This window comes from Kogia breviceps, chromosome 5, assembly GCF_026419965.1.
Source record: "Kogia breviceps isolate mKogBre1 chromosome 5, mKogBre1 haplotype 1, whole genome shotgun sequence".
In the NCBI taxonomy this organism is placed as follows: domain Eukaryota; kingdom Metazoa; phylum Chordata; class Mammalia; order Artiodactyla; family Physeteridae; genus Kogia; species Kogia breviceps.
The window spans coordinates 51,889,194-51,904,975 of record NC_081314.1 but is presented as its reverse complement, the minus strand read 5'-3'; the positions used below and the strand labels follow the sequence as shown (position 1 = coordinate 51,904,975).

At 37.4% G+C, this 15,782-nt stretch overlaps 1 protein-coding gene across 1 annotated transcript in view; it reads right to left on the bottom strand.

Annotated features, from left to right (window-relative positions):
* The window catches only part of SERPINI1 (serpin family I member 1), a 71,926-nt gene that overhangs the window by 22,427 nt on the left and 33,717 nt on the right, over window positions 1–15,782 (bottom strand). The window contains exons 2-5 of the mRNA XM_059063655.2: window positions 8,792–9,059; window positions 7,146–7,376; window positions 5,317–5,511; window positions 3,646–3,850 (exon numbers count right to left, since the gene is read on the bottom strand). Of these exons, the coding sequence (XP_058919638.1) occupies window positions 3,646–3,850; window positions 5,317–5,511; window positions 7,146–7,376; window positions 8,792–9,041 (881 nt within the window). The 5' untranslated portion in view covers window positions 9,042–9,059. The remainder of the gene's footprint in view (window positions 1–3,645; window positions 3,851–5,316; window positions 5,512–7,145; window positions 7,377–8,791; window positions 9,060–15,782) is intronic.

The following is a 15,782-nucleotide window of genomic DNA, read 5'->3' as shown; positions in this document are numbered from 1 at the left end:
ACACATATATATGGAATCTAAGAATTTTAAAAAATGTCATGAAGAGACTAGGAGTAGGACGGGAATAAAACACAGACCTACTAGAGCATGGACTTGAGGATATGGGGAGGGGGAAGGGTAAGCTCTGACGAAATGAGAGCGTGGCATGGACATATATACACTACCAAACATAGGGTGGATAGCTAGTGGGAAGCAGCCGCATGCCACAGGGAGATCAGCTAGGTGGTTTGTGACCACCTAGAGGGGTGGGATAGGGAGGGTGGAAGGGAGGAAGACGCAAGAGGGAAGAGATATGGGAACATATGTGTATGTATAACTGATTCACTTTGTTGTAAAGCAGAAACTATCACAGCATTGTAAAGCAATTATACTCCAACAAGGATATTTTAAAAATAATAATAATTATATGATGCTTACTTTATGGCAGGCATCATTCTAAAGTGCTTTTTAGATATTTTACATATTATATATATATGTGTATATATATATATATATATATATATATATATATATATATAATATATACTTTTACATATTAGCTAAACTATTTTTTCTACCATGGATAAGTTGGAAGAATATTTGGCAATCTCATTTAAATCTTAGAGATGTATGACTGTGCATAAACCTTGTGGTATTTCACTGGATTTGGTGATATCACATAGAGATAGCAATCTTACCCTCTTCTGAATAGATTCTTGTATTTTGGATAAAAATACAATTTCAATTCAGCATCTGATTCCTGTAGGATTTATTGTTCCGGGGAAAAAATATTAATACAAACGTAATTGCCTCTCCCCTGTCCCCCTCCCACCAAGTACCCTATGCCTCTTAAGGGAAAGTATTTTAAAGCAACTTGTATAAAATCTGGTATAATAGAAAGTAAAAGTACCTGTGAAGTAGGACAAGAATGTGGTCAAATTCAGAAATGCAAAGTTGCATTTTTAGAGTAATGTCTCCATGTGAAAAAACTATACAAACCCTTTAAGACAGACACTTGAGTAAAGCTGGAGCACAACTATTAGAAAACTTTTACCTTTGTTAAAATTGAGTCACATAAATCACTTCCTTCACTGAATATTTGGTGGGTCGTAATGCTGTAAAATGGAGGGGTGGATAGTTCCCATTGATTATTACGAACACATTGTATTTGGAAATAGTCAATCTCTTAAAAAGGGACACCAAATTTATCTTATCTAGCTACTTAGCCTCCCACTCTATGCATTAGCCATGCAGAAGGAGAATTCATGGAACTCCTGGAGAAATGGATACATGGTAATTAACCATGCCTAGTTTAGTAACAGGCATTAATATGAGCAAGCAAGCTAAACTCTTTCATAATTGAAGAGTATCTCTTAAAAAATGAAAATTTAAATTTCTTCTGCTGCCGCATTCAGTTTCTCAGTGGACAGGGCCCAAAGGCCACATTTTCTAGTGAATGTGGTTGAATTACAATATGTGATACTTAATAAACATTCCTTTAGAATTCTTTTAAAATACTCTCAAATAACTTTGCATCCCTACAGAATTAAGGCATTTGGAGATGCTGCAGTCAATTCATAGAATTTAATAAGAGAAGCATTAACTCTCTACTGAATTTCTCATATTATCAGAAAGAATTCCTTATAAAAATACAAGTGAAAAATACAAAATTAATGATAAAAGGTCACTAGATGAAGGTTTAAATCTGATTTAGTTATTTACATTTAATAATTAATATTTAAAAGTAAATTTTTCTTTTAGAGTTAAGATATATTGTTCATATATTAAATGTGTAGATATCAATTATCATATATTTTTAAAAAAAACGCTGGTTTTGTATGTTAGATATTCATTGGCTACCTCTCCTTGAGAATAGACTTACAGTGAAATCTTTCTACATAAATGTATTGTCATGGAAAGCAAGCTAAATATCTTAGCTAAAAAGAAAAAACCATTTGGATTATGATTACCTTAATTTGTATATGTAGACGGAAAAGTATATGGCTATATATTATATATGGCTATATATTATGAACTACAACATTAACATAATGCATCAATATATGCATATTTCTAGCCAAAAATGTCTACAGTTCCAAATAGCTCTCCTTCATTAACATAATATAGCAAACATCAGCTAAGTTTTTGGAAAAATAAGCATTCATATAAGATGTAATTTTAAATGACAATTCCTAAAATTAGAATAAATACGAATGAGTCAATGAGGTTTTAGTAATTCAATTTTAATACTAATATCTTATTTACCATCCTTCAATATTTATACTAACTAATCATATGTGTGTAATTTTCTTACATGGAATGAATATTGGAACTCTACTTCCACATAAAGACACACATATGTGTTTATTGGTTGTTTGCGTGTTTTGTTTTCTAGTCTAGAATTTATACATTACGTTTATAAATTTGTTGTTTGGTTTGCTGGTCTAGCTCCCCTATTATGTTTTAAGGTATTCAAGGACAGAATAATATCTTCGGTTGGGTTTGATTTTGCAACCACACTGTATCTCTAGGATAGGAGAGAGAACTGACTTTACCCTAGAAGAATTTACAGAAGGAAAGCAAGACCTACAAAAAAGGTAATTTTGGGCTTCCCTGGTGGCGCAGTGGTTGGGAGTCCGCCTGCCGATGCAGGGGACACGGGTTCGTGCCCCGGTCTGGGAGGATCCCACGTGCCGCGGAGCGGCTGGGCCCGTGAGCCATGGCCGCTGAGCCTGAGCGTCCGGAGCCTGTGCTCCACAACGGGAGAGGCCACAACAGTGAGGCCCGCATACCACAAAAAAAAAAAAAAAAAAGGTAATTTTGTTGTGGGGTGGTAATGTAAATGTACTGTCATAACAGGGAGGTGCATAAGTGAGGCAAAGTGAGGGTCACCTGCTCCATCACGCAGTTTATGGAAGGCTTCCTAGAAGAACTGGTGCCAGACGTGTACCCTGAAGGCTAAGTAAATAATATCTGGCAAAGGTATGTGAGGAGGGCATTTTAGGCCAATGCAAAAACATACATAAAGACCCTTAGGCATAAAAGAGCACATGGTGTCTGTGGCATAACTACAAGTACAGGGATAGTACCTACTATAAAAAATTGAACATGGTGAGTGGCCAGAGATAGGGTCGAGGAAGTGGATGGTAGTCAGAACATCAAGGCCCTGCATGGATTTTATTCTTTCAGCCACAGGGAGAATTTTAAGCTTCTTCCTGCTTATTTATGGTTGCATCTTGGCACCTAGCCCATGACTTGCTTGTACTTCTTCCAACAAAGTAGAAGATTATTTTTTCTCCAGCTATTATCAATCTAAATATTAAAGAAATACAGAAGACTATAGATGCAAATGATATTCAGAGACAATCTATTGAAAAATCTTCTAAAATGAAGCTAAGAATATTGTTTAATATCTGAAACTAGGTCTTGATAAGTAGTATAGAATGATCTATGAGTCAGCCTGTGTCTCTGGGCAGGACTGAATGAGTATGAAAGAATACTTTTTAAAAGATGGAGGAGGAGGAGGAGGAGAAAGAAGAGGAGGAAAAAGAGAGCAAGCAACACAAGACAAAATTCAACAGCAGTGGCAAGAGTTTCTCTGCGTCAGAACCTTCGTTGATACCCTCCCTCCATGCTATCAGAGGGAGTCACACAGGAACCTCTCACCTGGGGAGGTACACTTCCACTTTTTGCTTCTTCACAGAGTTTGCCCATTCTTCAATCAGCTGTGCTTTGACCAATGGCTCCAGCGTGGCCAGTGGAACTTCCTGTCTGGACAAGACCAGCATCATACTTATCTCATCCCCCTCATAGGGTATTTCCAGGACTTGGTAGATACCACCAGCTTCATTGGAGCCATCACTAAATTCCCCTAAAAAGAACAGAAAGGTGTTCTGTTTAAATAAAACAAGGCTTAAATAAAATGTTTACATTTGTTATAACTTTCTTCCAAAATAGTGTGTAGAATATAAAAAATTCAGGCATCTGAGAAGAGGGTTTATTTTAAAGTAAGCCCTGAAATTCAAGTGAATCCTCAGCCCTACAGAATTTATTTTATTTTAGGATCCCCAGAATTGTTTCACATTTGTCATAGCATGTTCTCTAGACTTACTTTTTATTTTTAAATGAGATACCTCAAATGAATATATTTTAAGAATATCATTAAAAAAATGAAAAGTCATGATTAGAAAAATAAAGCCCTGGATCCAAGTTGGATGTAAATCACATTTACCAGTATCCACCTGATTTCTAAAGAAGGGAAAAACCGACCACATAATACCTGGTATTCTATTATTACCACAGCTAAAAGTTTTGAGGCCAAGGTAGCACAGCCAAAATGAAATCTACTTCATTCGGCAGTAATTATCCTGAGCATTTGTGGTGATTAAAATCTCCAAATTAGATAATTAGGTAAATTAGGTAATTGGCTTTGTGTTCTATGAACTTAGCTAAGTTGACCAGACTTTCATTAAAAAAAAAAAGTCTTTAAAACAAGTGGTCCTTCCACTACTTTAAAATTTCCCCCAGTTTCAAAACAAATGTAATGCTTTTGTTCTGAATATTTTCATTTAACTGATCTAGGTCCTTTAGATGTCACATTAAACATTTTGGTTCTCAAATAGGTATTTCCCTTTCTTATTTTGACTGTTAATTTGATTAACTGTGATTATAATATTTTAATTTTACTGTGTACCTTTAAATAGAATAAAATATTAGTTCTAACATATACTTAGCTTGCAATTACATTTCTGCTTATGACAATAAATAATTACAGTTCAGTATGGTATGGAGAAAGGATTAGCACCCTAAACTTCTGAAAAGGGCAATGAAATATCCCTGAAAATAATGCCAAGGATGCTGACTTGTATCACAAATTATAGACTCTCAGTAAGTGAAACTATGAATGAATAATTATGCCTGACCATACATAAACAAGTCTGAAAGCAAAATTTTAAAGGAATGCTTATAATTCAAAAAGTGATGAAGTGTCCAAATCAAGAGCTGGGTGGAACATATGGCTCACTGAAAACCACCCCAAAGCGATGACTTTCTGGAGTGACTCAGAACATTCTTACACGGGTCAGATATTTTCACATGAATAAAGCCACTCTGTAGGTGTAATCAACTTTATAAATTAAGAAACATATTGGAAAACTATCAAAACATATAATACTCACTCAGGATCTAATTAGAAGCCTTTGAAAATGGAGCCAAGAAAATTGAATTGTAGCCCAAACCAGATTGTTGAGAAATCTGAGTAACGAATATTTCATGTTTTTTCTTAGAAATTTGTTGATATACTGCAAGAAGAGAGAAATAAAAGCCAAAATGTCTTACCATAGTAGAATTCTCCTTGTTGATACATCATTGGAATTTGGACTTCACTTTCATCATCTTTAGTGAAGGAAAAAGTTCTGGTATTTTCAGGTCTAAATTGTGACTTCCAATTCCCTTTGAAATAGACAGCATTGATGAGGGCCAGATGAGTGATGGCGCCAAAATCCCTTGGGGATACCAAATCTTTCAACAGACCTATTCAGGTAAAAATGAATGGATGAAAATTCATATTAAATTTGAAGGTGAAAGGAAACCAAAAGATTATCAAACTACCATCCAATAGAGTGCTTGAGATGAACTTTATATCATTTTAAAATTTACAATACATATTAAAAGTATCTAACTTTCAAAGGAAAAAATGTTACACACACACACACATACACACACACACACAAATATACTTACAGACTAAGGGCATCTAAAATACCCTTATACGCCACCTAAAATAACACTAACTAGTAGCATCTTGACATTTGTACAAACTACAGAACCACATACAACAGAATCTCAGGCTTTACTACTTCCTAGTTGCAATGATGCATGTAAAACTCTTAACACAGAGTAAGCATTCAACAAATATTTCTAAGTTTACTCTTGAACAATGTACATGATTAAAATGTCATCCAATTCACACTTTTCCCTCATGTACATTGGATATCTCTCAGATATAACAACTGCTTTTGATTAGGTGAAAACAGATGAGTAAAAGCCAATTTAACTAATGATACCTTATTTTTTATCACTTATAATGTTCCTTTCTAAATCCATTTTGAAAGACATTGGGACTTTATTAATGGCTGAAATTATTTAAGAAGAGTTTGGAAATAAACAGCTTTCAATAATCCAATCTAATGCAACTGAATTATTATTCTTAATTTATTCTTTGAATGTTAAAAAATAACCATGTTTCTTTCATTTTACATTTTAATCTCATAGTTAGAAAAGATAGGACCAACATTCACTCTGTATTCTCTCATTTTATTAGTCATAGCACTTCTTTAGGTACTTAAGAAGGTGCCTCAGCATTTGGGGGAATATAGGACAAAGGGTATGGGATGAGGGTCTTTTGTTGTTGTTGTTCTAGCATAAAATGTATTAGATTAACATTATTTTCAGAGTTTTGACAACATGAATTAATTAATTTAAGGAACAGCCCTAGTAATCTACTTTCAATTTGGTCTCATTTTTTAATTCTAATTTCAATTATTTTGTTGGTAAAATCAGAAAATAAAATGGTAAAATATGAAACATTTGGAGAGCTTAAATACATTTTAAAAATATGATTTAGAATTAAAATTTGAAACAAATGCATCCTTTTCTAATTCCTCTACATTTATTTGGGCTTAAAATGGGCTGCTCTTTTTTTAAAGGAATCTTGTACAAATTTTTTGATTAGCAATCAAGTTCTGTGGTTTAAAAGCCAACAAATATCTTTAAACTCTCTTACTCTATTTTAATCATATTGTTAAGAGAGCCAGCAACTGTGATTCTAACTAGTATCTAACTTATTAAATGGTCAGCTCAAGCAAAATTCCATATAGTAGTTAAGATTACTATTCAGATGAAACCAACTGCAGAGCACAGATTTCATATTAATTTATCAGTGCCAATATTCTATACATGCCAAAAGAATTAACTTCTTTCTCAAATGTTTATTCATAAACGATGCTTCTAAAATAGGCTGTAATCTATACAAAATAATTAGTAGATACTCAACTGAATGCAATCTAACATTCAAAATGTAAAAGGAACAAAGGGACAAATAATTTCAGAAGTAAAAGGGAGTTGAAACTAAGCTATTAGAGAAAGAAAGGAACCAAATGACTTACTATTTGTATTATTCTCCACCCACTTATTGATATGGTTGGCCACAGCTACATTTTGACCGAAGTCCACATGATTGACTTCTGCGTTAAAGTACTTTTTTATCATTTGCAAAAACTCATCATTGATATGAAATCCATTTTGCACAAAGAGGGAATTGGCAATTTTCATCACATACTGACTCTCTTCAGCAGTCACCATGTGAGAAAGATGCTTCAAGAAAGAAAATTCTTCACCTGCAAAATGATAAAAGATAAGTTTATTAGTGGAACAAACAGTGAAAGATCCTGGAGAGTGGAGGAGCACGAAAACACAGCAAGGGGAATTAATAGAACAGAGGCCCAAAGGAAAAGCACTGGCTTATTCCCCACACCGACATGGTAAGGAGGTTCCAATATTTGTGCTGTTTCTAGATGTTCAAATTAAGTTTTTGCAGTTTAGTATTATCAACTGATATTATTTTCATTTTAATTGACTTTCTTGGTAAAATCTATAAAGTCGAGATACTTGGATTGTTTTCTTTCAAAATACTTAGGTTACTTTAATTAAATGAGTCATTTTATGATGATCAGAAATAATCTGTTTCTGTTATCAAGTTTAATTTTCTAGTTTAAAAATCAAAATATTCCTTTAAATTTTACTTTAAGTAGACTTTTTTTAACCTTACAACTAGAAAATCCATTGAAATTGTTTTAGTTCTCAACTTTTTAATGAGTTAATTCACATGTATATTAGAAACATTAAAATAGAAATTATACATCATTGAAAAGGGATTACAAAATACATTTTGGCTAGAAATCTTCTCCAGTACAAAAATTTTTCATGATAATACAACATTCAAAAAAAACCTCTTGGGACTTCCCTGGTGGCACAATGGTTAAGAATCCGCCTGCCAATGCAGGGGACACAGGTTCGAGCCCTGGTCCAGGAAGATCCCACATGCTGCGGAGCAACTAAACCCGTGCGCCACAACAACTAAGCCTGCGCTCTAGAGCCCGCGAGCCACAACTACTGAGCCCATGTGCCACAGCTGCTGAAGCCCGCACGCCTACAGCCCGTGCTCCGCAACAAGTGAAGCCACCACAATGAGAAGCCTGCACACCACGATGAAGAGTAGCTCCCACTCGCCGCAACTAGAGAAAGCCTGAATGCAGCAACAAAGACCCAAAGCAGCCAAAAGTAAATAAATAAAATAAATAAATTTATTTAAAAAAATTCTTGGATGCCATATGAAGGTACTGTTGATTTTAAGTAAAAATTTCTGATATTCTTAGAGAATAATGGTTTTTTTATAGCACTCATCACAGTTATAATTTCTTATTTATTTATGTGATAATTGATTAATATATGCCTCTCCCTCTAAACTGGAAACTCCAACAGAGCAAGACCCATGTTTGCTTTTGTTTATCACAGTGAGGTTTGTTTAAACAGTAATAATAAAAGATACAATTTCCTTGGATTAACTCAGCCAGGGATACAGCTAGGAACTAAGAACTTTCTTGGGTTTCCTAATGGTTCTCTTACCCATATCACTTCAGTGAGACCTCTTTCTTACTCTTTGTAAATACTGCTGCCTCAGGCATAAGGCAACATAACTGAGTTGAATGTTAATGGCAGACCATCTTGAGAAATTAAATCTAAGCACACTTACCATTTTTCAGGCTATCATATCCCATTGAATGACGGATTTCTTTCAGGGTAGACCCTTGGGCCCCAAGTTCCATCATTCCCATTGCAAGGGTGACACTCAGTGGAGAGAAGAGAATATTTTCATCTTCTCCAGTGGCTCGAAGATGGTTATACATATTCACTGACAACTCAGCAATGGTTTCATCAGTGAAAGTGGTCCCTAATGCCAAACTTTGCAGAACCAGCAAAGAGAAGAATCCAAAGAAAGCCATGTTGGAATAGTTTCAAGCCTGGAGAACAATATTTTACATATTAATTATTAATTACCTCAGAGAAATGGAGTGAAAGGTAAAAAAAAATAATAATTTCATGGCAAAGTTGTAAGTAAACCAAAAGTTTTTAAACATATGCAGTGTTAGTGTTTCTATAACAAAAAATCCATTAAAGGATTTGTTGGAAGATCCTATTAAGTCAATTAATAGTCAAATGAGCGAATAACACTGCTAAGTCCTGAGGATACTCCCAAGAACAAGATAGCCCTGGTCTCACCTTCATGGGGCTGAGTATATTTATTTATTATTATTATTATTTTTGTGTGTGGTACGCGGGCCTCCCACGGTTGTGGCCTCTCCCGTTGCGGAGCACAGGCTCCGGAGGCGCAGGCTCAGCGGCCATGGCTCACGGGCCCAGCCGCTCCGCGGCACGTGGGATCCTCCCGGACCGGGGCACGAACCCGTGTCCCCTGCGTCGGCAGGTGGATTCTCAACCACTGCGCCACCAGGGAAGCCCGGGGCTGAGTATATATAGATATATATTCAACAATGTTTGGTGAGGCTAATTTATAAATTTTCATGGCCTCATCATGCATATTCCAGTCGTGACTTTGAAACAATTCACTCTAGCATACACTAAACTACACAGGTACAGGACAATTAAAATGAAAACCAAGAGGTATTCACAGGGTTTAAGAAGAATTAGTGAAGTTAGGCATTTGAAAATGCCCCTTAACCCATTTACTACAATTTATGAAATTAATGTACCATGCAACTGGGTTTACCAACTAGTGGGGAGAGATCAGACACACATCTGCCAGCAGCCCCAGTTTATTCAGCCCAGGCTGCAGAACCCACAAGAAGTGGTAACCCAGAGAAAAAGCAGATTCGGCACATCCTTGTGTGGTTTTCCTTATTTATTTGTTCCCTAGCAGGCTGCTGCCCTCAGTGACCATCTCTGCGCAGGGAGACGCCTCCCTCTTACAACAATGTCCTTTCATTCTTAGACTTACATGACCATTTCAGCTTACACCAATACTCCAGTGATTTTATTTAAATGACTGTTTCTAAATATCAAGCTCATCTGGTACTTGAACCGTGTTCTCTTGGGAAGAGAAAGCAGTATCAGTGCCCAGATATCTCAGAATAATATTCCTGCCTTTTGGCACACCAGCATTCCACACGCTCTGTCTCCCCACAAACAGTCTGACTGGCACACATTGGGGACAAGATTCCCTCTTTCCTCGTATTCTCACACTTTGTCACTCTAGGCATCTGAAAGGTAAACTGCCGATTCAAACAGTTAAGCAGCTTCCTTGTTCTTGATCTTTAAAAAAAACAAACCATCATTAAAAAAACAAGTAAATGGGCATCATCAGAAAATCTACAAACAACAAATGCTGGAGAGGGTGTGGAGAAAAGGGAACCCTCTTGCACTGTTGGTGGGAATGTAAATTGATACAGCCACGATGGAAAACAGTATGGAGGTTACTTAAAAACTAAAAATAGAACTACCATATGACCCAGCAATCCCACTACTGGGCATATACCCAGAGAAAACCGTAATTCAAGAAGATACATGTAGCACAATGTTCATTGCAGCACTATTTACAATAGTCAGGTCATGGAAGCAACCTAAGTGTCCATCGACAGACGAATGGATAAAGATGTACATATATACAATGAACTATTACTCAGCCATAAAAAGGAATGAAATTGAGTCATTTGTTGAGATGTGGATGGATCTAAAACTGTCATACAGAGTGACAAGTCAGAAAGTCAGAAAGAGTAAACAAATATCATATATCATATATCATATATTAACACATATATGTGGAGCCTAAAAAATGGTACAGATGAACTGGTTTGCAAGGCAGAAATAGAGACACAGATGTAGAGAACAAACGTACGGACACCAAGGGGGGAAAGTGGCTGGGGTGAGGGTGGTGGTGGTGGAATGAATTGGGAGATTGGGATTGACATGTATACACTAATATGTATAAAATGAATAAGTAATAAGAACCTGCTGTATAAAAAAAAATAAAATTCAAAAAAAACCAGGTAAAGTGATATTGAGCAAACACATTTGGAAAACTGTATTTTGTTAGTATGAAGCATTAACAGTCCCCACCACTCAGTTAACAGAGTGCACACATGTTTAACCTAAGAGCAGTGTGTTTCCTACAGGTTTTTGAGTCAGACTGTCCCAATCAGCCCTGTAATATTTCTGATTCCAATTTCAGAGAACTGCCTGATCACTTTGCAAGTCCTTCACATTTTCGGGTTCAGTTTCAGGTATCAGTTTTTTTTCTGAGAAGTTCCAAGTCCCCATGTATCCTGCCCCCCACTTTTGTATTAAGGTTTAAGTAATTCTTGCTTGTTTAGGAAGGTAAAGCTCAGCCTATATGTAAATATGAACTCTCACAACCCACGCTGTGAGGAGGCTGAGAATAGCTACTGGCGGGAGATGAAGAATGTTGCTGCAGAACAGAGTCTGCAGTGCAGGCAGCCATCGGAACAGAAGCCAGATGCCACAGCACAGCTGTCCTGCTGGTCCGCTGGCTTAGGCCATTGATGGGAGGCTGCTGTGACATTCTCTCTTCCTTTGTCCTCTCCAGGAAAAGTGAAGTGGAAGAGATGAGTTTTCTCTCTCTCTCTAGTTTCAGATGGAAGAAATATAGCACGTGCTCTTCTAAGTTGAAAGAGAACTTAAAACATATCCGGTATTTAATACTTAAGATGTAATAGTGTTTAGGGGAACTCTGAAATCCAAGTCTGGTTCAAAAGCCCCTGCTCTTCATCATGACACTATACTGTTATCTGATATGCCATCTTCACTCCACCAAGCAAAGACCCATTGCTTTCATTTAATGTTATCTAGTACAAGACCAAGAAATTAAACTCACTGTATGATAGTAGTATCTGTCATTCAATAACACAACTGTTGTGAAACCACTGCATTTAACATGAGGATTACATTTTAAGCTAATAAAAAGATTTCATTCATATAAAACAAAAACCTATTGCCAACCAATAAGCATCTCAGAAAGTAAGGCCAAGTCTATTGTGTTTGTAGGCGTTTTTATTTATGTATGTACCATGAGATAATAATAATAGCTGGCATATGATGTATGACCTGTGACAAGTCACGTGCATTCTTTCAGTCTTGGCGCCATTCATGAAATGAAGATACCAATCTCTACTCTGCACAATTATTAAAGAAATAAAGGAGATAGTGTTTGTGTCTAAAGCACTCATTTTAAGCTACAGGTTATACTAATAAAGGAATTTTTAAAAATGTTTTCTAGGTTTGTATACTTGCTAATTCAAGCAAGAGGCTATAGAGTCAAAATGAGTATTTTATGATTCCTGTTGGCCCATGGAATGTAGCACCATTACCCATTCACTCAGCCAAAACTGATAGAGGTATCATGAAGATACCAAAATTTATAAGGACAGGCTCTTGTCTTTAGGGCACTTACATCATTGTGCAGCAGGGCATGATCCATTACAGTGGTTCTTATCTTTTTAAGAAAAGAGATGCCTTTAAGAATCAGGTGAAGGGTAAATAATCTCCTCAAGAAATGCACACATGTGGAACAGAACATTACATTCACTGGCCAGGATATTTGCTGGCCTTGGGTTAGGAACCCCTAGTCTACAGCAGATGATCCAATGCAGAAAGAACAAGTGTTTGATGGACCCACAGCTCTGCAACATTGCCTTACTTGGGGAAAGGGATGTCAAAACCACTCGTGTCTCTTCAAGCTTCTAGAGGATTCCCGGAAAGAACACCCGTATGTTTGTGAGACAGGGCTCTTTCCAGGGTAGTGAACAGCAGGACACTGAGTCATATTGGGAAACTCCTTAATAAAGATTTAAGGAACTCTGCTCTGGAAACACACATTGGATCTATGGTTAAGTGATCTTTCCTTCTCTCGAAGGCAAGATTTACCACGTGCAAGCAAAATGACCTCTGCCAGTCTGATCCAGCTTTTTTGATCCCACCTACTCCACCCCTGTCCCTGGCCCCCTTCACCTCTGCCGCCCCAGACTCCTCCTTATGAGTGTTCTTTTGTTTTGTTTTTTTCAGAGGAGAGGGCAAGATTTTCTTTTCCCCTTCTATCTTCTAAGTGCAGGTATCTTCCATGGATCTATTCCTGGCCCTCTCCTCTGTAATGCTCTTCTTGCTCCTGCCAGTGAACTTCTCTCAAAACAAAAAGGTACCTCAACTATTATCCCTATTCATACTATTTCCAAATAAATAAAATTCTAGCTCCGGCTTTATTTTTATCTTCATTTCCGAATGTGCATTGCAAATTGTTCTTGCGATATTTAGTCTTTTACTCTCGCCGGCACTTTAAATTCAAGGTGGCTCAAATAAGAATCTTTGTCTTATCAATCACACCCACTTTTTAAAATTTCCTTAAAACATCAAAGTCTTTCACTCTTCCCCATCTCTTTTTCCCTTATGTTCAATGAATGTCAACCCTTATTCCATACCGCATCCCTGACACTTCTCCTAGCCAACGTCCATGGCCATTGCCATCGTCATGGTGGCAGTTCTTCCTCTTGATGCATTCCCAAGGACTCCATCAATGGCTCTCAGCCATTCTCTGAAATCCAACATTTGCATATCCTCCAGATGAACTGTCTTGATGTGCTGTTATGAACAGATATTCTTATATTTACAAAACCGTAGGCCTGCCCTTATGCCTGGAGACTAAAGCCCCAAATCTTGAACATAACCCACTGCACTGTGTTCCAGCATTTCTTTCTACCCACTACTCTCCTTCTTGGATGCTGCAGTTCTAGCCAGAATCCCTTTTGCAATACATATCCCAGAATTTCCCTCTCCTGTTGCTGGCTTGTGGAGTTTTCTTTCTGGAAATACTTCAACCTGGTTCTATATGTTCAAATCCTAACCACTCCTCAAGGTTCTACTCCACTTCCTTTTCTTTTATGAATACCCTCCTAGTTCTTCAGTTAAAACAACTATTTCCCCTTTTTTTGAAATCTTGGCATATTTTATCTCTACCTCTCCAATAGCATGTACTACTGTTTCCTTCTATGACAGATAATTCCGTACATGTGTCATCTCGTCTCCTAAGCTTTCTGAAGGCACAAATGGAAGTACATTCATCTTTTTTAAAAAAAATTTATTTATTTAATTTATTTATTTTTGGCTGCATTGGGTCTTTGTTGCTGTGCACGGGCTTTCTCTAGCTGTAGTGAGCGGGGGCTACTCTTCGTTGCGGTGTGCAGGCTTCTCATTGTGGTGGCTTCTCTTGTTTCGGAGCACAGGCTCTAGGAGTGCGGCTCAGTAGTTGTGGCACGTGGGCTCAGTAGTTGTGGCTCGTGGGCTCTAGAGCACAGGCTCAGTAGTTCTGTTGCATGGGCTTAGTTGCTCCATGGCATGTGGGATCTTCCCGAACCACAGCTCAAACCCATGTCCCTGCACTGGCAGGTGGATTCTTAACCACTGTGCCACCAGGGAAGCCCCTGCATTCATCTTTTATATCTTAGGACATGTAATGCATTACACATAGTAGGTGCCCAATAAATATTTGTTGAATTAATACATCATGAGACATAAAGGCCCACACAGCTGCAGGAACAGCTGAAGGAACAGCAAGAGGGGCTGCTGCTTCTAAATTCTCCAGGCTAATTTAATTTGAGCCCACAGGTAGTAGCTCATTTCCATTTTTTATTCCCTTGATAAAGTGTTTCCTTATTGAGCATGAGACTGTCTTTCCAGCCTGACAAAGTGGCACTGTCACCAATGTTGGCATAATGCAATGGCTGGACATGGGATGCATTAACAAACAAGTATACCACCTTGAAAAATTGCCAAAGGTGATACCCAAATGTTACTGTATTCACATTCATCTACAAAATGCCAGGGCCCCACCATTAATCATAATAATCAACGCATTCTAAAATACGTTACTCTCACATGGAGCATTACTTTGTAGATTCATTACTTTCAAGCTACTGAATAAAATGCCTTTACATAAAAGCAAGTGCCTGCAGTACCAGACTAGTAGTAGACTGTGCTGTTGTGCTAGAAAAGGCAAAGGCAGCTGCGCTGTGAATAAACCACATTCATTCTTGCAATTCTCCTCCCATTGCCCGTAGTAAGGTAGGTTATGGGCACGTGTATGTGAGTATCCTGCTTCAGAAAACATTTCACTGAAACAGGTCAGAGAACTAAATCTTCTGGTAATCGAGGTATGAGGAATCACAGAATTAAAGCTAGAACAATTAAAAAAATAGTTTTTTTTTTACCTTCCTTAGTAGTCTTATTTATAGAGAGGCTGATTATTCATATATGAAACATTTCTTTTTAGATAACCCAATTATTTGAATTTTTTTTATTTTTTTTTTTATTTTTATTTTTTTTTATGCGGTACGCGGGCCTCTCACTGCTGTGGCCTCTCCCGTTGCGGAGCACAGGCTCCAGACGCGCAGGCTCAGCGGCCATGGCTCACGGGCCCAGCCGTTCCGCGGCGTGTGGGATCCTCCCGGACCGGGGCACGAACCCGCGTCCCCTGCATCAGCAGGCGGATTCTCAACCACTGCGCCACCAGGGAAGCCCTGAAATTTTTAAAAAACGGTTTCGTAATTTTGAGTTGAGAAAACAAGGGAGGTGCTCTTTAGAAGGTGAGACGAATAGCTGAAGAAGGTCCTTTCTTTAGCAAGAAACAGCCATGGGAAATAACTAAGAAGGAATGCCTAATG